Source organism: Oncorhynchus clarkii, chromosome 5 (assembly GCF_045791955.1).
Source record: "Oncorhynchus clarkii lewisi isolate Uvic-CL-2024 chromosome 5, UVic_Ocla_1.0, whole genome shotgun sequence".
NCBI classification, from domain to species: domain Eukaryota; kingdom Metazoa; phylum Chordata; class Actinopteri; order Salmoniformes; family Salmonidae; genus Oncorhynchus; species Oncorhynchus clarkii.
This window is the reverse complement of record NC_092151.1, coordinates 65,065,705-65,093,649: the sequence shown is the minus strand read 5'-3', so window position 1 is coordinate 65,093,649 and position 27,945 is coordinate 65,065,705. Positions and strand designations below refer to the sequence as shown.

The 27,945-nt window shown below is 44.0% G+C and overlaps 1 protein-coding gene across 2 annotated transcripts; it reads right to left on the bottom strand.

The window, feature by feature from the left end:
* Window positions 1-251: 251 nt before the first annotated feature.
* LOC139409223 (acyl-CoA synthetase bubblegum family member 2) lies at window positions 252-27,580 on the bottom strand. 2 transcript variants are annotated; one of them, XM_071154074.1, is made up of 15 exons: window positions 27,429-27,580; window positions 15,284-15,422; window positions 14,384-14,499; window positions 10,709-10,977; window positions 7,178-7,266; window positions 6,373-6,493; window positions 6,160-6,240; window positions 5,846-5,995; window positions 5,170-5,346; window positions 4,543-4,724; window positions 4,060-4,302; window positions 3,701-3,918; window positions 3,365-3,504; window positions 2,465-2,711; window positions 252-2,152 (listed from the first exon to the last, which is right to left on the bottom strand). In XM_071154074.1, exons 2-15 carry the CDS (start codon window positions 15,397-15,399, stop codon window positions 2,034-2,036), a joined length of 2,268 nt encoding a protein of 755 aa, XP_071010175.1. In that variant the 5' UTR covers window positions 15,400-15,422; window positions 27,429-27,580; the 3' UTR covers window positions 252-2,033. The 2 variants fall into 2 exon arrangements, with proteins under 2 accessions (XP_071010175.1, XP_071010174.1); XM_071154073.1 differs by lacking the exon at window positions 27,429-27,580 and adding an exon at window positions 18,347-18,524.
* Window positions 27,581-27,945: the final 365 nt, after the last annotated feature.

The following is a 27,945-nucleotide window of genomic DNA, read 5'->3' as shown; positions in this document are numbered from 1 at the left end:
GGTGTTAGGAAGGCAACTTTGCATTTGCATGGGGCTTCCTTGGTATGGAGCTTTGACGGGCTAGTTGCAGTAGCTAACGCTCTTCAGTGTGTCTTTTATTCCAGTACAAGCATCAATAGAAATCTATGACACCAGTGAATTCTGCAGGAAGGCAAAAATCAGTTGGGAAAAGAAAATACTGATTCACCTTCATTTTCTGTAATGTTTGATTCTGTACACAACTTCATTCAACAAACAGTACAAGGTCACTCTTGGTAAGCTAATAGTTTATTTACAGGTCTTCCTGAACATCAACATGGGTCTCCAGTTGGGCTTCTCTAACATCTCTGCAAACTGCAAGGGGCTTGACCTACTCACTTTCATCTGAGACAATGGCATGTTAGTGGCAATTGTTTACAAATGGGATCTTTGGATTTCATTAGTATTAGATGTCTTTGTTTTAAACATATCTTCAAATTCAAGTATTTCATCAAAAGATAATGTTCAAAAAGGTACTGGAAGCCAAAGTCTTAATCACAAATCAAACTAATTTCTTCCTACTACAATGTACTTGGGAGTATGTTTGGCAAGTACTGACTCAAAGGTTTGACAAATGGCCAAAATTCACAACCAGCAATAAGACACAGAAGTCCAAGTTCTCCTAACATGTACAGCAGGTAGCAGAGATACATGGTTTTCACAATTCCACTCAGCATGCATATGTGTGTTTAGGGAGTATTTGCAATGTAATAAGAGTGAACACCAGTCCACACCTGTATTAGGTAAGATTGTATCTAATGTTTCAGGATGACTGCTTATTTTGAAATGCTATTCAATTCTCTGTATTCTCGTTTAGATTAGTTACCCCAGAGAACATAATGAACCGGTTTTCAGAAAGACAAATTCAGTGGTGCAAGGACCAAAATCTTTTCTCATCACACGCGTCTGCGTTGTGCTGGTATGCATGAAGAATGGTGGCTCTCTCACACTTCAAGACAAGACTGATGATCTGTAGACTAACACGTTCTCTGATAAAGATCAGAGAAGAGGACATGTAAGCAAAACATATTTACAGTATTTAAATGGTCACAGCAATTTTACACAATCGTTACAAAACATCCCAACAAGACCAGGCAATTGCGTAGGCTGTGTCACACAGACGATCAGAGTCCGTAAAACTCATTGGATATAAAACATGACTAAACTAATATGGCTTGAATGATATGGTTCTGTAGCATAAAGATCTGGATGCTCTCTCTCAGTTAAGGTAGATGCAGAAGCTCAACATTGTGCCATGTGCTTATGGCGCCAAGGAATCAACTAAATCTACAACTTAATTTACATTGGTCATCCCAGGGCTTGTCTTGTGTATTTATTGCAGAACTGCACGATTTAGGAGCTACTACACAATGACAGACGCACTTTCATCAAAACTCAAACCAGACAGAAAAACAATACAACAATAATAAATAGGACAATGATATGTTCAGTGTTTTCTTTCCCTGTCATTTTACTTCATATCTTTTATTTTGAATCCAGACCAGGGATCACTGGATGTAATCATTATTTATCATCCAAATGTGTGTATTTGGTCCAAGTCATTTCTGACTTTGGCATAAACAAAAATAGTAACTCTTTCCCCCAAAATTCTACTATCATGTCCTATGGACTTTTTGGATTCAATGCAATTTATTTGCAAGTATCACAGTAAATTCACAAAGCCTCATCACATACAACTGTACTTCATCTATCATATATTATTGTTCTTCATCACAATAATACAAAATAAATAGTTGAAATCAGCATAACTCATCTTTAAAAAAAAATCCTAAAGGCTTACAATGGCTTCTCATGGATGTTTTCCTTATATATTTTTTCTTTACAACACCCACAAATGTAAACAAAACCCAATAATGAAAGGAGGAAGCTAGCAAAAAATGTTCACAGGAGAGAAACAGGAACTGAACAAGGAGTGGTTGTCTAAGACTGTTCTGTCTGCATGTCTTTTGTAGTGTTTCTCTGAATTGCTCTGCAGGGGTATTTTTGTCCCATGCCTATTTGGGGGGCATGGAGTTATCAGGGGTGCTTGGGGTCACCACCTCCTTGTAGAAATTCTCTACTTGCTCTTTGTACATCTTCATGACAACCGGCCTCTTCAGCTTCATAGTGGGGCCTGAGAGAGAGAACGAGACAGTCGGCTATATAAATCCTGCTGTTATGCTCATCAACACCCGCCACTGGATAGGTGATAAACTACAGTGACAACATGGTCTGTAGTAGACAGAAAGGTCAAACAAAAACAATTATATTGAAATGAATGGAAATGAGGCAACATTATGGAAACTTGAGTCTAGCTTATATAGTGACCTGGGAAAAACGACATACTGCAGTCCCTCAGGACCAGAAGAGAAGAACATGGCATTAAACAAACATGCACACCGTCCTACCCAGGGCCCCTGCCCAGGCTGCTCCCCGCCCCGCTCACCCAGCTCTCCCCCAGGGATGGAGAAGTCCTGGTTTAGGATGGTCCACTTCTGGATGCGCTGGGCGTTGGAGGTGGCTTTCTCGTTCACGCGGTTGATACCCTCCTGGATAGCGGCATGGATGACCGGGTCACGCCCACCGGCGATCTCTGAGACTCGCATGGCGTTGCTGCCCAGCTTCCGACACAGCTCTACGGCCTCGGGCATCAGCTCATCTTCAGGAGCACCAGTGTCTCCGTTCACCTGGCACTGAGGGGTAAAGAAACAGATGTTTTATTCAGGAAGGAGTCCTGAAACAAAAACACACATTTTCTTAGAAGATTGTTTTGCTCATGAATAATTTATCTGGTCAATGAATCCTATTAACTGACAATGATACCATAAAGACTTGCAGTTTGCTAAAATGTCCACCAGGTGGCAGTGGTTGGGCAGAAGTCGTATAACTTACAATAAAGAAGAATTGTGAATAACCCACTATGACCTTGCCCCATCTGGTGATTACATGATAAGGAGCAGTGATGAGGAGTTTATACAGCACTGTGCAATCTCTAATGCAGGCTGCATCTGATTACACATGGTATTTCTCAACTACTAGATACTCTAAAAGTGGCTGTAATAGATATGTTGTGTATCATGGCTAACATCCCTGTTCTGAAGAAGATGTTTTGTCAGAACTTGAAATATGACCTTTGAGATAGGCCATATTGGCATGGGGACTTGGTTGGCATGGGGATTTGGTTTCACACCGACACACAAACAATTCCAAATGGCTCATTCATCCCCTCTCGTCCCCCCCAGTAACTATTCCCCAGGTCGTTGCTTTAAATGACAATATGTTCCTAGTCAACTTACCTGGTAAAATAAAACAATTATAAAACAGTACTGTAGCCAACAGTTCATACCTTAATGGTGAGCAGCATGGCGAGGAACTTCCTCTTGTCTCCAATGAGCATGGCGTTGCTAACCAGCGGCACGGCCTCCTTCACAGCATCCTCGATTGGCACTGGAGGGATGTTCTCTCCACCCGCTGTGATGATCAGCTCTGGACACACATTGAAACACAAGTTTTATTTAGGATAGGTTCTCTATGTGGAGCCAGACAATAAAATGCTATCTTCTGTGGACTGAGGCTTTAATAAAACATCAGTCTATTCCATTTAAAGCTGGGTTCTGATGACCGGGATAGGGTTGGGGGTATTTTAGAGATGGGGTTATAGAGTGTGTAGAGAAGACTGTACCTTTGATGCGTCCAGTGATGAAGAGGAAGCCGTTGTCGTCCTGTTTGCCCAGGTCTCCAGAATGCAGCCAGCCCTCAGTGTCCAGGGCGTCCTCTGTCTTGTCGGCCTGGTTTAGGTAGCCCATGAAGACGTGGCGTCCCCAGAAGCAGATCTCCCCGTTGCCCTCCTCGTCAGGATTGTTAATCTTAGTCTCACAACCAGGGATCAACTTCCCAACGCTAGGGAGACAAGACATAAATCACTAACTTTGTAGATGTTAATCACAAACACAAAGCATATACAACAAAAATACTTTCTAAAAGCTGTAATATGTCATTTCAGGCCTTGTGTGTTTAGGTGTATGTGGAGGGTATAGTTACCTGGTGAGGCGGAACGCGTCGGGCAGAGAGATGGTGTGAGGTCCAGTGCTCTCACTCATTCCGTACAGCTCGTACACTGGGATGTCCAGGCTGAGGAAGAACTCCAGGGTATCCTTGGTGATGGGGGCGGCGCCTGTGTAACACTTGGTGCAGCGGTCCAGACCCAGAGCCTTACGGACCTTCTTGAACACCAGCTTCTTGGCCAAGCGGTAGTTCATGGGCGTCCTCGCCATAGCTCCATTCCTGAGCAGGCAGAAGAGGAAGCAGGAGTTTAATACAACATCAGAACATGTCTCTCTTCATACCCCAGGCTATAGTTCACTACTGTACATACTGTGCTAGCATTATTATACTGTGCGTGGGCAAGACAACTACTGATCCTGTAGTATTCGCCTTGAGGGAAATCGCTGCAAAGTCAGAACCACAGAGGTGGTGATACAGATCCGCCCCTCCCTACTAAATAGGCCCATGTATAACACATACTGATTCATCTTGCTGAGGTTGGTCTGCAGACCCACTCCTTTGGCCCAGACTGCCACCTTTCTGCGCACGGTGGACGACTTGGCCCCGACGGACTTCATCTTCTCCTGCATCTTCTCCCAGACACGTGGTACGCCCATGAAGGCTGTGGGACGCACCTCTCTCATTGTGTTAACCAGGGAGCCCTGAGAACAGACAGGAATGGAGCTCAGTCACAACATATACACACACTAAAGGGCACAAAGTATGTGTGACTGTGTGTGTGGAGTATCACTGACACATTGAGAAAGACAGTTCAGCTCCTGAGAATCACAGAACTGTTCAAAAGAGTTTGCAATTGCAACGTGCAAATCTGGCACTTATTTAGTGAAAAGCCTTTTCACAGAGAGCAGAAACACTAATGATCTGATCAACGGGGAAACAAAGAGTTGTCTTGTGTGAGGACAGGGTATCATTTTAACTTGTGAAAAAACTCTGATCTTAATCTTCCTCCCTTAACTGGATTACACACTAGGTTTATCGAAGATGAGGACAAGGTGATGTAAGGGACTGAATAACAGTCTTCTCAGTGTGATGGAAAAAACAGAAAAATGTCCTCTTGGGATTCTCATAAACGAGAATAGACCTCACCTTCAGTGCGTCTGGCTGGGCGAAGTATGTTGCCCCTCCGACCTTCATGGTGACCCAGATGTCCACCATCTGAGCAGCGATGTGGCTGAGGGGCAGGTAGCTGACCACAATCTCCTGAGACTTGGTGGCTTCTGCCAGCCGGACATAGCGGCCTACTGCGAACGCTGTCCATGTCAGCTGCAGAGGGAGAGACGGTCAAGTACAATACAGGTCATTAGCAGGTAAACTCAGACCAAAAGGGGAGTTTGAATAGATACGAGGCTACATCTTGATAAGCAACCTTTAAAGGATAAACTGGGTGGTAGAGCCCTGAATGCTGATTGGCTGACAGCTGTGGTATATCCGTGGTATATCAGACCGTATACATGTGTATAACAACATTTTTACTGCTCTAATTATGTTGGTAACCAGTTTATAATAGCAATAAGGCTCCACGGGGGTTTGTGATATATGGCCAATATACCATGGCTAAGGGCTGTGTCCAGGCACTCCAGGTTGCGTTGCGCTTAAGAACAGCCCTTAGCCATGGTATATTGGCCATATACCACACCCCCTCGGGTGTGGTATATTATTGCTTAAGTATAGCACTCTGATATCTTTACACTGGCCGTGGGAAACCAAATATGCAACCAAAGACTAGTGTTAGTGGTGGGTGTTTGTAGTCAGTGTCACTCACATTGTCGTGGCTGAGCATCACTCCTTTGGGCTGGCCTGTGGTACCTGAAGTGTAGATCAGTGTGCAGCACTGGTTGGGCTTCTGGAGAGTGATGATATCATCCAGCTTTGTGTCGGGCTCATCACGGCCCAGCTCCATAAACTCAGTCCACTGTGCAGACAATACAGGACAGACATATTCAGGATAGAGTGGGGGGGGAAACGAACCTGCAGAAAACGTACTGTGTTATGAACACTTCTAAAAAAGACACAGAAGGCATGGATCTGTGTCCGGTTGTTCAAATTAAATCTAAATAGTTGACACTCCATTCATACCGTGTAGAGGTTTGGTCTCTTCTCTTTAAGTGCATCTTTGTATTGGATAATGGCTTTCAAGTGTGGCAGCTTGTCTTGAACCTGGAGGAAAGACACTAGTTTTAGATATCTGCGTCAGATTCCACAGTGGTGGAATACACTAAAACGTAAAAGGTATCCCTGGAGAATGAATCAATCAAATCACCTTACATCCTTGCCATCCTCTAGGCTTACCTGTAGGATCTTCTGCAGCTGCTTGTGATTCTCCACCACAATGATGTTGGCCTTGCAGTTCTCTGCTACATACTGGCAAGCATCTGGGGAGTTTGTGGTGTAGATGCCCACTGCAAACCCACTGGCAACACAAGAGAAAACAGTACAGCGAGTTGTTGCCTTTATGTTCCAACAAACTCAAAAAAAGATTCCTTTCCTACAGACAGGTTTGGCAACTCTGCTAAGTAAGAATGTATTTCAGAAAGTTATGATCATCATGAAAGAAGAATGCAACAGGTGAGGCCTTGATCCACCCAGAACAGTAAGTTATTGTAAGTCTAACTTATCGCTGCCAATTACACATGGCATATGTTCTCACATAACCAGTTCTGACAGTGGGAAACACTCCAAGCTCTAAATTAACTTTGATTTGTTTTGACATACTGTATGGAGTTTGGATTTCTGATCATGCTCTACAGAGTTTTGGTTTCTGATTATAGCTATTTGCTGATACAACTGAAAAGCAAGAACAGAGTAGTCATTGTGTTTGGCATACCTCAGCGATCTATCAAACTGTTTTAATGTGACCAACAGGCTACATGCTGAATTCAAGGTCAAACACTATGCTGCTCTGACAGGCTCATATGTCATATCTCATCATGTCTTTGGTTGTAGTCATATAAGATGCTTACACAATCTAGATGGGGCCTACAGTATATCAGTGAGCGGGAACCCTTCTGCACATCACACATACTTACATGACGGGGCTAGTGTAAGTAACAGGGAATGTGTCAGACCCCCCCGAAACAGGAGTAGAGGGACTCACCCAGCCAAAATGGCAGCAATGTCAGAAATGAACCACTCAGCAGAGTTAAAGCCCAGAATGCCAACCCCATGGTAGCGCTCCAAGCCAAGCTGTGGACAAACACACACATACAGCATGAGAATAGATACACACATACAGCATGAGAATAGATGCACACACACACACATACACACACCCCTTCAAATTACTGGATTTGACTATTTTCAGCCACACCCGTTGCTGACAGGCGTATAAAAATTGAGCACACAGCCATGCAATCTCCATAGACAAATATTGGCAGTAGAATGACCTTACTGAAGAGCTCAGACTTTCAACGTGGCACCGTCATAGGATGCCACCTTTCCAACACCGTGTCACATTTCTGCTCTGCTAGAGCTGCCCTGGTTAACTGTAAGAGCTGTTATTGTGAAGTGGAAATGTCTAGGAGCAACAACGGCTCAGCTGCGAAGTGGTAGGCCACACATGCTCACCTCCAAGTGCTGAAGTGCGTAAAAATAGCTTATCCTCCGTTGCAACACTCACTACCTAGTTCCAAACTGCCTCTGGAAGCAACGTCAGCACAATAACTGTTTGTCGAGATCTTCATGAAATGGGTTTCCATGGCCAAGCAGCCGCACACAAGCCTAAGATCCCCATGAGCAATGCCAAGCGTTGTCTGGAGTAGTGTATAGCTCGCCTTCTACCTTCTCAGACTGTTAGCTAACGGTTGCGGCTAACAAAACAAATGAAATATGTTAGCTAGTGTTAGCCAGCATTTGTGAACAATCTCCCTTGTTGAACGCACCTCAGGGGTCGGCAATCTTTTTCATGTGGGGTGCCAATTTACCTTACCATTTCTACCAATCTGCGTGACAGTTTAGATTTTCCTATTTTAAAATTTTTCATGGAACAGTTTCAAATAAATAAATGCATTGCTGGTAGAAAATATTCTGATATAAAATATCTTTAAATCATATATAAATAACATTGAATATGCATGGAGGTTTGTTCATGTTCATTCAATCGCATTCATCTATCTGCAACATTGTATCAACTATTCTGGGCCCCTCCGAGCTTCCCGTGCCAGTGTGCTCCGGACAGGCACGGGATAAGAGGTAAATCAGGTATTTTATGAAGTTTCCACTGGATCAGAGCATGACATTTTTCCCTTTCACACAGAGGCTCGGTGGTTATCGAAAGGGAGAGCCGGATGCCTTCTACACTCGAGGCAAGCAACACGGAACCATGCTTGAATGCACCAGCTGTTCCGGTCGACTGTGTGATCACGCTCTCCATAGCCGAGGAAGACCTTTAAGCGGGTTAACATTCACAAGGCTGCAAGGCCAGACGGATTACCAGGATGTGTAATCAGAGAATGCGCTGACCAGCTGGCAAGTGTCTTCACCAACATTTTCAACCTTTCCCTGACCCAGTCTGTAATACCTACATGTTTCAAGCAGACAACCATAGTCCCCGTTTCCAAGAATGCCAAGGTAACCTGCCTAAATGACTATCATCCCATAGCACTCACATCTGTAGCCATGAAATGCTTTGGAAGGCTGGTCATGGCTCACATCAACACCATCATCCCAGACACCTTGGACCCACTCCAAGTCGCATGCCGCTCCAACAGATCCACAGATGATGCAGTCTCTATTGCACTCCACACTGCCCTTTCCCACTTGGACAAAAGGAACACCTATGTGAGAATGCCATTCATTGACTACAGCTCAGTGTTCAACACCATAGTGCTCTGGAAGCTGATCACTACGCTAAGATCACTGGGACTGAACATCTCGTTCTTCAACTGGATCCTGGACTTCCTGACAGGCCGCCCCCAGGTGGTGAGGGTAGGCAACAACAGTGGCCCGTCAGGGGTGCGTGCTTAATCCCTTCCTGTACTCCCTGTTCAACCATGACTGCGTAGCTGCACACGACTCCAACACCATCATTAAGTTTGCAGACGACACGACAGTGTTCACCGACAACGAGACAGCCTATAGGGGAGGTCAGAGTCCTGGCAGTGTGGTGCCAGGACGACACCTCTCCCTCAACGTCAGTAAGTTAAAAGGTGCCGATTGGCGACTACAGGAAACAGAGGGCCGAGCAGGCCCCCATTCACATCGACGGGGCTGTAGTGGAGTGGGTCAAGAGCTTCAAGTTCCTCAGTGTTCACATCACTAAGGCTCTATCATGGTTCAAACAAACCAACACTGTCGTAAAGAGGGCATGACAATGCCTCTTCACCCTCATGAGGCTGAAAAGAATTGGCATGGGCCCTCAGATCCTCAAAAATGTCTACATCGGCACCATTGATAGCATCTTGGATGCGTAACCGCTTGGTATGGCAACTGCTTGGCATCTGACCGCAAGGCTCTAGAGGGTAGTGCATACGGCCCAGTACATCACTGGGGCTGAGCTCCGTGCCATCCAGGACCTCTGTACCGGGCAGTGTCAGATGAAGGCCCAAAACATTTTCTGATTCCAGCTACCCAGGCCACAGACTGTTCTCTCTGCTACCACACAGCAAGCAGTACCAATGTACCATGCCTGGAACAAACAGGACCCTGAACATCATCTACCCCCAAGCCATAAGACTTCTAAACACCTGGACTACCTGAATGGACCCGCTCTTGCACACACTCTGGACTACCCACACCAACACACAAAAACATACACTGCTGCTACTGTTTATCATCTACCCTGTTGCCTAGTCACTTTACCCATACCTATATGTACAGTACATAGCTACCTCAATTACCTCGTACCCCCGCACATCGACTTGGTACTGATATTCCCTATATATAGCCATGTTATTGAAAAATATATAGCCATGTTATTTATTCACTGTGTATTTATGTCACTATTTGCATTTGATTTTTGTTTAGTTTTTACCTCATCTTCTTTGTTGAAAAAGGACCCGCAAGTAAGCATTTCACTGTTAGTCTACACCCGTTGCCTCAAGCATTTGACAAATACATTTTGATTTGGAAAGATTTTTCTAATACATTGAGGAGCTATTGTCAATGGATGTAAAAACAGACTTTGTTAACTTGCCGTTTGAGGTTAAGAAAATGTTTCTTTGAGAAGCTCCACAGCTCATTAGTGGTGGTGAGTTAAGACAAATCAGAAATACTAATCAGAAGTAGCTAGAATTCTTATTGGCCCAATATAGGCTCTCTCAATCAATGTAAACATATCTTCTGGTGCTCCTAAGTTTAAGTCCACAGTGGTTCTCTTTTGCTTGTCTTGATATTTAGTTTGAGGATACATTGTTGCCAAGCCAACAGAACTTTCTCTCATACTTAGTTTCTCTGTTGCAATGTCGCACTTAAGGAACTGATGTCGATAAGCCATTCTTATGACCGGAGAAGTGGAGACATGAGCACCAAGAAAGTGTTTAATAAAATAACATTTTACAGTTCTCCTCTGTATGTAACACTCGATAACTATACACATGTATTGTTATGGGTTTTCTCTTGCCACCTTGTTCTGACATGCAATGTACAGCGGTCAAGTGTCAGCAGAGTTGGTCTGTGTGTTTAGTCTCACCTTGAGGAAGCTTTTGGCAGCGGTGCGGCAGGCCTGGTAGTACTCCTGGTAGTTGATTGTCTTGGTCTGCTCTCCCTCCTTCCAGCCCAGGGCAGTGTAGCTGCCAAACCTCTCCACAGCAGTCTTAAACATCTGGTCTACGGTGAGTGGGGGCTCAGAGGCAAAGCCTGACTCCCCCATCCTCAGCCTCACCTCCCCGTCACCGCTCGATGTCCACAAGTCTGGCTTAGCCACCGTCAGGGATAGAGAGTCTGGCCGCTGGGCACTCACTGAGGGAGAGAGAAGGGTTTCGTTTTTTACCAAGGCAAGTCAGTTGAGAAGGTGAAGGAAAAGTGTTTGATTTGTGAGCTTTGCTTAGACTTAAGTTTGTATAGCACCTCAGAAAATAGGAATATTGTGGGGATAAATTGTTTGAGCTGATTTAAGGACGCTCTTGCTCCATCCTGCCAGTTTGGTGATGGCAAATGGCATACATTGATTTGCCTGTCTGCAATTTGTCAGATGGAACCCGAACCCGTGAGGAAGTCAAACTAATCACTTTGAATGGGGTGCCTCCTGCTTACACCAGCACTCACATAAATGAGCTTAGACACTCTTTAGGGACAGGATGGAGGCTGCTCTGACTTCTGGTCTTAAATCTCAGTTGCCATTTGTAGACTTGTGTTTCCTCCTCTGTTGTCTGCATTGATGGTGAAGAGCCAGAGGCAGTGGGTTTAGGTGACCCTGGCCTGGAACCCAGCCTCTACCAGTACACAGACAGAGCCCGGTCCCGTATGAGATACCAATCAGCACACAAAACGCCAGACACCACAAGGTAACCCCTACAAAGCCCAGGCACACAGACCTCACAAGAAGAGGACTCACTAAAAGGAACTAACAAGACAACAGGAACTATTATATTGGCCTATATGGATAGGGCTAAATTGTAATGTTTCTTACAGAAGAAATATAGAAAGCATATGCATAACCATTGTAGCAATTAAAAAGAGGACAGTTTGGAGATTATGGGAAAAGTCTTAGACTAAAAAAGGTCAGGACAACAGCTCACCTGACAAGACTGAATCCAAACATTACACTTGATTTTATGTGCATTTCACATTTACTGTACTTTGCCTCATTTGTTAAATTAGGAAATGTGAAAATACTCTGGATACATTCAGTAACAAAAATATTCCAGGAAAATGTGGATCTTTCCAGGGGTCCACAGCTCACCAATGTGTGCACAGTTCTTAAGGATTTTCAATGCACCTTTATGATTAAAAGTGTCTTAAACTATAAAAGGTGCCTTTCTTTTGAGCTCTCCAAGCTGTGCCGGCGAGGAACTAGAGCAAGCAAACGTGTCGTTGTGCTTGGAACACAGCCCTGCATCCCCGCTTTACACAATTACTATTGTTTACGCAATCCAAAAACGGTCCATTTTAAATATCAAAATCAGGGTTAGGTGGGCATAATTTCTTCACAATACAACAAACATACTGTAGGCTCATTCTGTTTACGACTACCCAGGGTATAACGCCATGTCATTTTGTAACTATGCTGAACAAAAATAAACATTTAACATTTTACTGAATTAGAGTTCATATAAAGAAAATCAGTCAATTGTAATAAATTAATTAGGCCCCAATCTATGGGTTTCACATGACTGGGCAGGGGCGCAGCCATGGATAGGCCTAGGAGTGCATAGGCCTACCTACTGGGAAGCCAGGCCCAACCACTGGGGAGCCAGGCCCAGCCAATCAGAATTTGTTTTTCCCCACAAAAGGACTTTATTACAGACAGAAATACTCCTCAGTTTCATCAGCTGTCCGGGTGGCTGGTCTCAGATGATCCCGCAGGTGAAGAAGCCGGATATGGAGTTCTTGGGCTGGCGTGGTTAAACGTGGTCTGCGGTTGTGAGGCCGGTTGGACATAATGCCGAATTCTCTAAAACGACGTTGGAGATGGTTTTTGGTAGAGAAATTAACATTAAATGATCTGGCAACAGCTCTGGTGGACATTCCTGCAGTCACCATGCCAATTGCACACTCCCTCAAAACGTGAGACATCTGTGGCATTGTGTTGTATGACAAAGGTGGATGGATTATCTTGGCAAAGAAGAAATGCTCACTGACAGGGATGTAAACAAATTTGTGCACAACATTTTATTGAATAAGCTTTTTGTGATTGCGGAACATTTCTGGGATCTTTAATATCAGCTCATGAAACATGGGACCAACACTTTACATGTTGTGTTTAATTTTTTTGTTCAGTATACATCAAACAGTGATCATGAACTTTGACACTATATTACATATATAGAGTATAATGACGTGGAAATGTGAAGTGCACATTTGGACTTGCTTGTATGACATCAAAGCAGTATTTGTTTTAATCCACAACGTCTCAATTTTCAAAATACACCAAGTCCTTGTAATTTATAGCATTTCCCTCACTGCTCCCCCCCAAATGTTGCCAAATTATCAGGAGGGATGGGGGCAACGTCACACACAGTGCTCAAATTCAGAACGTCTGGCAGTCAAAACCCATACAGAGCTGTGAAGCGGAGATCCTGAGCTCTGACGTCATGTATAACATGTTACTATACAGCCACTGCATTCCAATGTAGGCCCTTATCAATGACAAAATGTGCCATTTTCAACCTGTATACAGGTAGGGGTGTCAAGGGTTAATGGGGGCCATTAGCCAGAGACAAACAGAAGCTCTAACTCACCTAGTAGTATTAGCATTCATGTTTGAGTCTTATCAGCAATTTTTCAAATGTCACTATGACAAGACTAGAACTATAGATAATCCCTGTCACTATTTTGAAGTGCGTGAAAGCTTTATTTAGATAAGGGGACCTACTCCCTCCCATGTTCTGTGTTGACTATGAAGCCTCTGAAAAGCACTATAAAACGAAAAGATCAACACTGAGTGAAGCGTGGGGTCATGTGACCTTGTGTTAGGCTGACCCCGTTTCCAAAGAGCGCTGTGTTTCTGTGTACTGTCAACAGGACTGAGCTGTGGGTGGAACCTTCTGGGAGTTCAGACAGGACTATTTATGACCAATCACTTCTTTAATAGTCAACAGAAGCACATTGCCACAGTCATGCTGCCACTCTGCCAGGTCCTGAGGCTACAGTTACTGGACTGCACTTCAGGTGGATGGACAGTGGAGGAGAATGCCCTACTGATTTGCAGTAACATAGGGTTTACTGACCAACTGACACAAATCTCAATTGAACTGTGCTTTTAATGAAATTTGTGAATACCTTCATTTAGGATAGCATAGAACTATTTAATCTAATTGGGGTTTTATATATGCCAGTATACAGCTTATAAAAAGGGTTGTCATACCGAGTGTGTGTGGAATATTGAAGGCTGAATGTTCTTGACTTGAGTCGGAGGAAACAGGAAAAGGAAGTTGGCACGCACAGGCACCAAGGGTGGACTTCACTTCCCTTAGGCCCATTCCCTCAAAGTTCCAAATGGGGACAATTAATTTGGTCTACCTCAAAATGAATGCACTGGTATAACTTCTGTAGCCATGTGCCAACCTCAAGAGTGTGTGTGAACCACTATGTTTGTGTACGCTCTAACTGTTGTAACCCTGTTTCTAAATGTATTTGTGTCCCATGTAAATGCTGTCCTTGTGGTGTTTGCCATGTAAATGTGTGAGTGTGTAGGTCAGCTCACCTGTCTGTGTGTGTGTGGGCCATTCAGTGGGGATGTCTGTGGGATTGTTGGTGAGCTCAGTGTTAGCCCCAGTCTCCGCTTCCCTCTCACCGGCTGACTCCTCCTCTGATGACTCACTGAGGGGAAAAACGTTAGAAACAATGTTAAGTAGATTCCCAGTCCTGTCCTGGTGAACCCTGCTGCCACGTCTAAGATAGATGGAGGAAACCTTTCAGTGTGTCAGAGGCTAACGTCCCCAAGAATCGGTCTTGCAAACTGACTCTAAATATGTTTACATTGCTGATTTGACAGAATATAAGGACTGTTTTTCATCTTTGAGTGATATAAGTAGGTCAAATATCTCTGAGCTGTCATTTAAAGGGATAAACTATATATACCACAAAAGTATGTGGACATCCCTTCAAAATGGATGAATTCTGCAATTTGAGCCAATTGGGAGCCAGGCCTAATCGCCCAACATCAGTGCACAACCTCACTAATGCTGGTGGCTGAATGGAAGTAAGTCCCCACAGCAATGTTCCAACATCCAGTAGAAAGCCTTCCTAGAAGACCATCTCCATATTAATGATTTTGGAATGAGATGTTCGATGAACATCCTTTTAGTCATGTAGTGTTCTTCGGGCTTTTGGCAATGAGGCCCTTTATCTACTTCCTCAGAGTCAGATGAACTAGTGGATACCATTTTTATGTCTCTTATTTCAGTATGAAGACAGATTCTGGGGAAGTACATAAAGGTCCTCATTGCCAAAATCCCGAAGTATCCCTTTAATGTGGGATTATTAAGACCGTGAAAGGTTGCAGGTCATCGTTATTCCTGTGTGACGAGAGCCTTTCGATCAACAGTCCAAACACGAGTCACGCCATCAGACCAGAGACAATGGTTTCAGGTCAGGTACGTACTTGGCTGTGGAATCCATAGTGACTTCATCCAGTGAAGCAATGCTGTCCCCGGTGCCACAGGATGACTGCAAGTTGCTGGCGTCCCTGGCGGGGTCCATTACCACGACTGTGGACATGGCAGCGGGCTCACACACAATCACTGGGAGGGATAGAGATAGGGGACAGGGTAAGATACAGCATATGACTCATTCACACAACATGACATGCAAATCTCGGGGCTGAGTTTCCCCAGCGGTAAGTGATGGAAGGTTTGAGCAGGCTTTGAGAGAGTGACAAATGGCACTAGTCCTTCCTTACAGTAGCACCTGCTTCTTGGTCACACAGTGGAACTGTCAGTACCATGTGACTGCCAAACGGCTCACAAGACACCCACCACTGTGCTGCATGTGCTGTCACAGGGTCATGCTCTGGACTCAAAAAGGTACATAGATCCAAGAGCTCCTGTAGACTGAACTGTGTTTTTGTCCCCATAAATCACTGTTTTTGAACAATGAGGCATCCTTTTAAGTAACTTCTTTCAGCCAAAATAAATTAACCATGTTTATTCAGTGTGGTCCTTTCCCAAATCAGAGGAAGGATAAATGAATATTTGGGCCTTATCATGTTATGAAACCCCCCTTTCAGAGATATAAAGCCATGTGGACACATGACAACAGGCGAGACAGCAGAGGTTGCATAAGACGGACTCATTTAGTTGGCTGGTTCATCTCATCCTTTGGTTATTGAAATTCAATGGCTCCATCTGTGTGAAAGACACACAGACCCAACCAGAGCCCAGTTCAGCCCCTGTTGATGATCCGCTTGTTCCATCGTGGGCAGTTACCCAACATGGCACAGGAAACACGTCAGCGCCCTAGAACAATAACCATGACCGCCCCACCAGCACGTAACTCCCGCCCACTCTCCACCCCCTTGTTGGAAAGCCAATACCGGCCTGGCTTCTGTTTATCTAGGCCTGGCTCGGTGCATTGAAAACACATACCAGTGGCCCTTTCGGCCTATTGTGGAATTGACTATCATAGTTCACCAGCTGAGGACAATTGAGCAGGGGCAGCAGGAAAGAAAACAGACACCATGGGGGTCAGAGCAGGAACGCAAACATTCCCCTGAGCCAGGGCCAGGGTGCAGCCAGCCCTCATTAAAACCCAGTCAATATTATAACCTAGTGTTTTGAAACGGCTATAAACCCTCAAACTCAAAACCAATGTGTCTGATTCATGGTTCGTTCAAGGGCCGTAGCTCAGCAGATCGATAGATTCTACCTCTCTGCTCCCTCCCTCAGAGGCACTGCTGTTAACCTTGAGACTTCACCTCATCATTACACATTCCTGCAGAGCATGTGAGCTCACCGCTGACACCACAAACCCCCTGCAACAGCTACCATTGTACTTTCTTCCTCCAGTAACAGAGCGGCTGCAGATTCCCCATGCTCACAGACTTGGACAGCTGTGCCCAGGGTTCACGCTGCATGGCTGTAATGTATTCTAGTGTGGGAGTTGTATTGTGAGTGGTCCCTGGGGGTTGGGAGGGTGCCGACATGCCTGCATTGGGGGTGGGTGCTATAGACTAAGCCTATAGCTCAGAAAAGGCTCGCTCTCACGCTCAAACTATGTACCTTAATGAGAGAAGGAGATTCTTGATATTTCTGAATGCTGCCTTAAGGCTGATCCTCAGGGGTCTCTCTCTCATGACTGAATAAGTCTCAGGCAGAGCCCTATAGGACTGATTTATGTTTGGATGTGAGGAGAGCTATCAACACATGCCTAACCAATGACCAAGTTCTATTCTCATCCCCTCTAGCCATGACGACCAAGGCTGTGTGTATTTACCTTCACAATGTGCTCACCAATACACGTCAGACCAGGGAAAATAAAATACAAATCAAGGTACTTCCTTGTTGTACGATAGAAAGCCATTTCCTTCTCTCCTGTTGATTGAGCCCGGAATGGATGGTCACCGTCTGACCCCTAATCTCCAGAGGAGCAGTTCATTGTAATGCCTGAATGAGGTTGTACATCCCTGCTGATGGCCTGCCAGGGAGATTCCCAGTGAGCATTAAGGGGATGGGCTCAAATGGATTTAGAGTTGCGCAGAGTTTCATCACGTTAGCAACTGACCGCTGCGTTGCACACAATTAAGAGAGGATTAGGTCCCAAACAGTATGTCTAGTCCATATAACTGCCACAATGTCCATTCAAAAAACAAATTGCAAGTATAGACAATTTGGCTGATTATGAGTAGAAGCTTTTCTTGCACACTGCTCTAAAATGGCACCATTAAACACATTTTTAGAAACCAGCATTAACTACAACCTAAACAAATCCTGCCCAAAACTGGGCGTCTCCAAAACAAAGCAGGGGTTCCCCTCTCCCCACACCCAGCATTTAAAAACCCCAACTGTAGAGAATTTTAGATGCAAAGGAAGCTACATTAAATCTCTTTCTGTCCCTGTACTTGTCTCTATCCCAGATGGCCATCTCACCCAGCTGCCTGGAGTTGTTACCAAGGCTGCTAACCCACTGGGGTGAATCAAGATTCCATCCATCCAACCAGCAGCTGTTTCTGGCCCCAATAATGCAGTTAAAACTAGGACTTCTTTGCCTCGCCCAAACCTGTCTGAGCAGCTGTACATGGAGGGCAGGATGCTCCACCCCAGCCAGCCGGCACATATCTGCTGTCGACATGGGCTAATGAGGTGGATGAACCAGTACCACATAAACAGCCTTCAGAACTGTGGTACATGAGCTGTTCTGAATTCAATAACTTAACTTCAATGTAAGAACTAAACCAAATTCAAACGTTGAACACAGAGAGGGACTCAAATTTAGTTTTAAAATGTATTTTACGTAAGGTACACAGAAACCACCAGTCACATCCTAATGAAAATGCCACGATGCCAGAGAAATGCCTTCCCACAAGCCAAAGTCAGAAGATCATGGATATAAAGATGTATTATATGTAACAATCAATGTAAGCTTTCAGATCTAGGCTACGCAAGTGAGAGGGAAAACGCCCTCATCACAACATCTGAATGTATATCTAATTCAATGCATAAGAACTTACAGTGCATCCTTGGAAGTAAACTCTTTAGGTTCCTTGTTTCAGTTCTAGTTGCCGGTTCTCTGGACTGCTTAAGCACTCTAGTCAGTCAGCTGCTAGACTCAAAATATGCTGGCCTCTCCGCCTCAGTCTACTCTGTGTAACACATCATTAATTTTCAAACGCCTGGTTTGTCCCTCCTCTGAAACCCCACCCTTTCCTGCAGACTTCCTTACACACTTCCGCCACTAAGATGCCAACACTACAGCCCTTCTCATTGGCTGAAACGGCTCACACCACAAGACTCGTCCCCCATATATGGTCACTTCAGCTAAATTAATGCAAGAGGGAGGGGAATGGGTGGAATGGAATACTCCTCCCCCCTTCTCTTGGATGATGCGATGAGTCCCCCACGCTACCCATCCCCCTCACACACTTCACTTCCGCAACATACACAACCACACAAAGCAGATATGCTGCTGGGGTTACTACAGGACAAGGAAGGGGCGGTTCCTCAGGCCAGTTTGTTATAGCTACTGCATATAGCAGCTCTGCTGCCTGGGCTTTGATGACGTTCCAGAGATAAACATGCCAACATTGTCAGGCAGACATCTGTATCCTACTGACCTATATACTGTAGGCTACATCAAATAAACATCCAGAACTATTGGATCATATTGTCTTCTATCACTTCCATTCATTTATTCCTAGTTATGATATACAGTGTATTCAGAATGTATTCAGACCCCTTGACTTTGTCACATTACAGCCTTACTCTAAAAATGGTTTTTATTCCCCCTCAATCTACACACAATACCCCATAATGACAAAGCAAAAACTGCTTTTTAGACATTTTTGCAAATGTATTACAAATAAACTGAAATATTACATTTACATAAGTATTCAGACCCTTTACTTAGTACTTTGTTGAAGCACCTTTGGCAGCAATTACAGTCTCAAGTCTTCTTGGGTAAGACACTACAAGCTTGGCACACCTGTATTTGGAGAGTTTCTCCCATTCTTCTCTGCAGATCCTCTCAAGCTCTGTCAGGTTGGATGGGGAAAGTCACTGTACAGTGATTTTTCAGTTTTTTCCAGTGATGTTAGATCAGGTTAATGTCATGGCTCTGGCTGGGCAACTGAAGGACATTGAGACTTGTCCCAAAGCCACTCCTGCGTTGTCTTGGCTGTGTGCGTCAGGTCATTGTCCTGTTGGAAGGTGAACTTTGCCCCAGTCTGAGGTCCCGAGCGCTCTTGAGCAGGCATCAAGGATCTCTCGGTACTTTGCTCCGTTCAACTTTTCCTTGAACCTGACTAGTCTTCGCCGCTGAAAAACATCCCCACATCATGATGCTGCCACCACCATGCTTCACCGTAGGGATGGTATTGGCCAGGTGTTGAGCAGTGCCTGGTTAACTCCAGATGTGACGCTTGGAATTCAAGCCAAAGAGTTCAATCTTGGTTTCATCAGACTAGAGAATCTTGTTTCTCATGGTCTCAGAGTCTTTAGGTGCCTTTTGGCAAACTCCAAGCTGGCTGTAATGTGCCTTTTACTGAGGAGTGGCTTCCGTCTCGCCACTACCATAAAGGCCTGATTGGTGGAGTGCTGCAGATATGGTTGTCCTTCTGGAAGGTTATCCCATCTCCACAGAGAAACTCTGGAATTCTGTCAGTGTGACCATCAGGTGCGTGCCCTGACCAAGGCCCTTCTTCCCCGATTGCTCAGTTTGGCCGGGCGTCCAGCTCGAACATCTCTGGAGACCTGAAAACAGCTGTGCAGCGACGCTCCCCATCCAACCTGACCGAGCTTGAGAGCATCTGCAGAGAATGGGAAAAACTCCCCAAATACAGGCGTGCCAAGCTTGAAGCGTCATACCCAAGAAGATGCGAGGCTGTAATCGCTACCAAGATGCTTAAACAAAGTACTGAGTAAAAGGTCTGAATACTTATGTGATACAAGTTTATTTTGTATAAATTAGCAAAAATGACAAAAAAAAACAGTTTCTGCTTTGTCATTATAGGGTATTGTGTGTAGACTGATGGGGGATAAAAACAATTTTAGACTAAGGCTGTAACGTGACAAAGTCAAGGGGTCTGAATACTTTCCGAATGCACTGTATATGAGGGTATGTATAGACATTGTGGACAGTATGTGGATATAATATGTAATATATCTGAAGAATACGTGGATAGAATAGTATATGTACAGCAAAAGTTGAATAGCAGAGCTTTGACTGACTAGAATACAGTATATACACACACAAATGAAATGGGTAAAACAGTATGTAAACATTATTAAAATGACCAGTGTTTCAGATCTATGTACGTAGGGTAGCAGCCTCTAAGGTGCAGGGATGAGTAACTGTGTGGTAGCCAGCTAGTGACAGTGACAGTTCAGGGCACTGGGTGGAGGTAGGTGGGTGATGGCTACTTAATAATCTGATGGCCTTGAGATTGAAAAACAGCTTGTCTCTCGATCCCAGTGTTAATGCACCTGTACTGACCTTGCTTTCTGGATGATAGCGTGGTGAACAGGACGTGGCTTGGGTGGCTGAGGTCCTTGATAATCTTCTTGGCCTTGCTGTAACACTGGGTGCTGTAGATGGCCTGAAGGGCAGGCAATGTGTTCCAGGTGATGTGGTTGCGGACGGTGCAGTTGTCAGGCGGTGATACAGCCCGATACACTATCGCGAGCATCCTATCTTTAAAAGTTTGTGAGGGTTTTAGGGGCCAATACGAATTTCTTCAGCCTTCTGAGGTTGAAGAGGCGCTGTTGTGCCTTCTTCACTACACTGTCTGTGTGGACCATTTCAGATTGTCAGTGATGTGTACGCCAAGGATCTTGAAGCTTTTCACCTTCACTGTGGCCCCATAGATTGGGGCGTGCTCCCTCTACTGCATCCTGAAGTCCATGATCAGCTCCTTCGTTTGGTTGACATTGAGGGAGAGGTTATTTTCCTGGCACCACTCCGCCAGGGCCCTCACCTCCCCCTCGTCGCTGTTGGGAATCAGGCCTACCACTGTTGTGAGTTAGATGCGTGCGTGGCCACAATGTCATGGGTGAACAGGGAGTACAGGAGGGGGCGGAGCACATGCCCTTGTAGGGCCCCCGTCAGGAAGTCCAGGACCCAGTTGCACAAGATGGGGTTCAGACCCAGGGCCCCGAACTTGAGGATGAGCTTGGAGGGTACTGTGGTGTTGAAGGCTGAGCTGTAGTCAATGAACAGAATTCTTACATAGGTATTCCTCTAGTCCAGATGGGATAGGACAGTGTGCAGTGCAATGGCGATTGAATCATCCGTGGATCTGTTGGGGCGGTATACGAATTGCAGTGGGTCTAAGGTATTGGGTAAGGTGATATGATCCTTAAGCCTCTTAAAGCACTTCATGATGACAGAAGTGAGTGCTGTGGTGCAATAGTCATTTAGTTCAGCTTTCTTTGGTACAGGAACAATGGTGGACATCTTGAAGCAAATGGGGACAGCAGACTGGAATACGGAGAGATTGAATATGTCCATAAACACTCCAGCCAGCTGGTCTGCGCATGCTGCTAGGGATGCCGTCTGGGCTGGCAGCCTTGTGAAGGTTAACAAGCTAAAATGTTTTACTCATGTCGGTCACGGAGAGCGAGGGCTCACAGTCCTTGTGTTGGCGGTGTTATCCTCAAACCCGGCGAAGTAGTTGTTTAGCTTGTCCCGGGAGCAAGACGGTGTCCATAACGTGGATGGTTTTCCCTTTACAATCCATGATTGTCTGGAGTTCCTGCCACATAATTCTTGTGTCTGACCCATTGAATTGTGACTCCACTTTGTCGCTGTCTGTACTGATGTTTTGCCTGTCTGATTTCCTTATGGAGGGCATAACTGGACTGCTTGTATTTGGCCATATTCCCAGTCACCTTGTCATGGCTGCTATCTACATTTTTTTTAGTTTGGATAAGTTTTAATCATCACAGTGGGAACAACATCCCCTATACACTTCCTGATGAACTCAGTCCCTGTGTCAATGTATACATCAATGTTATTAGTAGAGACAACCAGGAACATGTCCTAGCCTGCGTGATCAAAACAGTCTTGATGCATGGATTCCGATTAGTCAGACCAACATTGAATAGACCTTGGCACGGGTACTTCCTGTTTGAGTTTCTGCCTATGGAAGGGAGGAGCAAAGATCTGATTTGCTGATGGGAGGGCGTTAAGGCCACCCCGGAAGGGAGAGTAACAATGGTCAAGAGTTTTTGAAGCGAGAGTATTGCAGGCGATGAGTTGATAAAACTTTGGCAGCGTTTTCCTCTAGTCCAAATTAAAGTCCCCATCTACATTAAATGCAGCCTTAGTATATGCGGTTTCCAGTTTGCACACAGTCCAGTGTAGTTCCTTGAGTCGTAGTGGTATCGGCTTGAGGGAGAAAATACACAGCTGTGACAAAAAATAACATTCTCTAGTGGTGTAACACGGTTGGAATTTGATAGAGATATTCTAGGTCGGGTGAACAAAAGGACTTGAGTTCCTGTACGTTACCACGATGTACCGAGAACCCAGCTGGCTGTATCAATGGGGACAGTATATCCGGAGAGAGCCATGATTCCGTGAAACAGAGTATATCTCTCTGGAAGGAGATCCACGCTTTGAGCTCATCTACTTTATCGCCCAAGGACTGAACATTCGCGAGTAATATACTTGGAAGTGGTGGATGGTGTGCACGCCTCCCGAGTCAGGCTAAAAGTCCACTCCGAATACCTCTTCTCCCCCGGCAGCATTTTGGAGGAGCCTCTGGGATAAGTTCTATCGCCTTGAAGGGTACGATCAAAGAATCCAATTCAGGAAAGTTGTATTCCTTGTCGAAATGGTGGTTAGAGACTGCCTCTCTGATATCCAAAAGTTATTTCTGGCTGTATGTAATAATGCTAAGAACGTTCTGGGCTAATAGCGTGAGAAATTTTAAAAAATATCTATAAATACTGCAAAGTTTCTTAGGAACGAGAAACAAGGGGCCATGTCTATCTGCGCCATCTTTATATGAAGTTGATCAACTTTTAAAGCAGCATTACTTCCCCATGTTTCCTCTAACTACAGTGTATGATTGAAGCTCTGAGTCTGTACTTTTATCCAATGTAAAAATCACAATTTCAAATTTGGAACATAAGAGACGGTTACAAATATTCTTGCTCATAAAAAAACTCATGTAGACTAGCCTCCCCGCACTGTATCTGTGAACTGGCTGTGCCAAGGCCAGAGTATGCACATTTGCTATTTAACGCAACGTTATGTGACAAAACTATCGGTAGAGTTGAAAATGCGATTGAAACACATTGAACTTTAGATTTTTATTTGGTACATGAAAACTTTAAAGAAAAAGTATATTCTGTGCACTACGTCGTCACGCACAGATTAAAAACAAATCTGCAACAGTATGGCGGAAACACCACTAGTGGGAAAATGCGCATATTTTCTTTATGCAGATTTTTTAGAATGTTTGCATAAAAATCGCCAATTGGATGGAAACCTAGCTACTTATAACATCAAAACAGTCTCGTCTATGAACAAATACACACACAACCAACACTGCTTTATTCAATAGCCTACTGCAGGACATTTTTTTATGTTTTATTGTTGGACATAAGACTGTAAAAATACCAGCAAATCAGCTCCAAGCGATTTTAATTTTGGAAATCTGTTCCAAAGTATTCCTACACATAGAGAGATGTGATCGTAGACAAATGTAAGCAAGGTTTGAAATTATGTTCTAGCCTGTTTGGGCTTCTTGCGGTCAATTTGCCGTCAACCAATTATTTCTAATTACACTGAACAAAAATATAAAATTCAACGTGTTGGAACCCATGTTTCATGAGCTGAAATAAAATATAGCAGAAATGTTCCATATGCACAAAAAGCTTATTTCTCTCAAATTTTGTGCACATCCCTCTCAGGTGTGGCATATAATGAAGCTGATTAAACAGAATGCCCATTACACAGATGCACCTTGTCTGGGTACAATGAAAGGCCACTAAAATGTGCAGTTTCTTCACACATTTCTCTGCCCAATTTCCTTTCAAACTGGATGACCGAGATAAGGAAAGTAAAACTACTAGTGATGCACCGATATGAAATTTTGGGCCGATATCCGATATTTTCCTTGCCAAAAAACCCGATACCAATATTAAAAATGTGTTGTTGTTTTTTAAAATATCGGTATCATTTTTTTGGCAAGGAAAATATTGGATATCAGCCCAAAATTTGATATCGGTGCATTTCTAGTTTCTACTGGTCATTGTTTTCAGGCTGGTTGTATTGGTGTTAGCTAGGTATCAAGTTAAAGCTAGCAAGCTACCTCAGTTGAGGTCAAACAAATAATGCTTTATTACCAATGCGGTATTGTAAACACATCGTTCGTGGCCGGTGTATGCAGGCTTTTGGGCAGCTTAGAGAATGCTACTGATAGTAGTGGTGGCGCTTGGCTTGCACGTGCAAATTCAGAACACACAACATTCTATAATATAACTGTTATTTGATGTGTGTCAAAAGCTTATTTAGCCTGTCTAGGTTTTTGCCTGCCATATGAGTTCTGTTACACTCACAGACATCATTCAAACAGTTTTAGAAACTTCAGAGTGTTTTCTATCCAAATTTACTAATTATATGCATATTATAGCTTTTACGGCTGAGTAGCAGGCAGCTTATTTGGGCACGTTTTTAAACCAAGCTACCCAATACTGCCCCCTACCCCAAAGAAGTTAACATGTCAAATAGTGTTATTTACTCTTTCAAATAACTGCTCGATCCACACAACAGACATCGTGGGCTAGGTTAAGAATGCTGTGTTGCACGTATAGAGCAAAATTTTACGTGGCGTCATTATGTCGTCATTACCCCTATCCACATCGACGGGACAGTATTGGAGAGGGTAGTAAGTTTTAAGTATCTCGGCGTACACATCACGGACAAACTGAATTGGTCATCCCACACAGACAGCGTGGTGAAGGCGGCGCAGCAGCGCCTTTTCAACCTCAGGAGGCTGAAGAAATTCAGCGTGTCACCAAAAGCACTCAAACTATCACCGCTTGGTACGGCACCTGCTCCACCCACAACCGTAAGGCTCTCCAGAGGGTAGTGAGATCTGCACAACACATCACCGGGGGCAAACTACCTGCCCTCCAGGACACCTACACCACCCGATGTCACAGGAAGGCCATAAAGATCATCAAGGACAACAACCACCCGAGCCACTGCCTGTTCACCCCGCTATCATCCAGAAGTCGAGGTCAGTACAGGTGCATCAAAGCAGGGACCAAGAGACTGAAAAACAGCTTCTATCTCAAGGCCATCAGACTGTTAAACAGCCATCACTAACATTGAGTGGCTGCTGCCAACACACTGACTCAACTCCAGCCACTTTAATAATGGAAAAATTGATGTAAAAAATGTATCACTAACCACTTTAAACAATGCCATGTAATCTATGTTTACATACCCTACATTACTCATCTCATATGTATATACTGTACTCAATACCATCTACTGCATCTTGCCTATGCCGTTCTGTACCATCACTCATTCATATATTTTTATGTACATATTCTTCATCCCTTTACACGTGTGTATAAGGTAGTTGTTGTGAAATTGTTAGGTTAGATTACTCGTTGGTTATTACTGCATTGTCGGAACTAAAAGCACAAGCATTTCGCTACACTCACATTAACATCTGCTAACCATGTGTATGTGACAAATAAAATTTGATTTGTACCTACATTATATAGGTATGCAGGTCAGCTTTGACTTCGGTTTTGCACATCAGCGTTAAACTAGACATCGGGCCAATACTGATGTTGGCATTTCTAGCTAATATCGTCCGATTCCGATATGTTCACCGATATATCATGCATTCCTAAAAACTACCTCAGCTTTTGTTGAAACTATTAAACCCAGAGGACATGGTTAATCTGGTAGTGACTGCATTTGCAAAAATACAAATGCAGGGAGGGTGAGTGCTGATCCCATAGCTAATGATACCAAGGCTGAGAAAGAACTTCCCAACTGGGCAACCTTGTTTGCTGAGAACTTGAAAGTCATGGAGAGTTTTGTTTTGCATTATCACATAGAATCTAGCAAGGTGACAGCTTGATGTATTCAACCTACTTTGAGAGATTAACAATGACTCACAGGAAAATGAAGATGCCCATTAATAAAAGAGCCCAGATGTATAGCAAGATCCTCACAGGGAAATGATGATGCCCATTAATAAAAGAGACCAGATGTATAGCAAGATCGCTTCAGCCAATTGCTAAAAGAGAAGCAAACCCACCGCGCTATCACATGACCTCTGGTGAGCCATCTCCCCATAAAATGCGAGGCTGTGTTGCTGCTGCATTCAGCGAGGTTATTGCAGTTCATTGACATCTCGCCATATTCACGGTACAGGGAATCGAGGCTCATTGCGTGTACTGTAGAGCAAGTGGAAATGAAATGTTGAGTAACGTTAGACCTGTAAATGTATTTAGCTGGTTGACTGCACACTGACTAAATTAATTTAGCAATAACATGATTAGCTAGCTATGTTTTCGTATAAATGGGGACTATAGGAAACCAGACATCACCACACGCCTACAAGTATTCGGATTAATAGAAAGGGGTCTTTATTTAATTTATGATCTTACGTGGCATGATGATCAAATAGAGATAAAAAGGTCGGCAGAGGTGGGCATTATTTTCATCGAGGAAAAAAAACATGGCATGTCTAATAAAATTCATTTAGAAAATAGGGTCAAGCTTAACATGTTTTTATCAAACGAATGACACGCGTATCCACTCGCTGAAGGCGCCGGTCGGCGCGTGCAAAGCAAAATTGCTAGGATAATGGCTAATTGTAAGGCTAACCAAATTGGTTCAAAGTACAAGTGTCACAGTTTCAATTAAGATATTCCATTTAAATTCAGAGCAAAATGGTTACCTATAAGTAGCTCTCTGTATTTACCGGTAAACTAAATTAGCTACACAACAATATGACAGCCATGGCATGTAGTTTGTAGCGAATGAAGAATAGCACACGTTAACGTTAGGCCAACTTGTTTAAGTTTATTAATATCAATTAAAGTAATGTTAGAGCTTACCGTCAATGCAAAACAAGCCAACTTTTTCCTGCTGGAAATTTCAGTGCTGCAAACTTTAGCGCCGAAGTTGTTTAAGAGTTCATAAGGGAAAGGAAGTCCATTTACTTGGCCTAGCCTGCAGGTGTGCACACCAGCTACTGAGAAGCAGAACTAACGGCTCTTTTTGGTAACGTCTTAAACCAAATCACATCTGTGAAAGAGCCGTTCATTTGGCACCCTGATTTATTACTACTGCTTTTTGACCTTCAGACAACGATTATCTGCACTGAAGACAATTAAAACATTATCTGAAGATTGTAATGCACTACAGGAACAATAGATAGTGAGGAGATACTTTTTCTGGCACACACACATTGTTGCAGTGCATTCATTTCCCCCCATTCATTTTTTTTTTGCAGGCCATCTAATAATTTGGTAAGGTAAAAATGTATTTGAACTAACATGCCACGATCTGAAATGACATTTGTATGGTTTATTTTAGAGATTTCCAATTGTTTCATGGTCTTATGTATTTTTA

Bases quoted from the DNA above. Each gene is read 5' to 3' on its own strand.
- LOC139409223 (XM_071154073.1), bottom strand. The intron at 6,241-6,372 runs GTAAGCCTAGAG...TCTTTCCTCCAG, and splicing joins AGCTGCAGAAGATCCTACAG to GTTCAAGACAAGCTGCCACA. The intron at 2,153-2,464 runs GTGAGCGGGGCG...TCTCTCTCTCAG, and splicing joins CATCCCTGGGGGAGAGCTGG to GCCCCACTATGAAGCTGAAG.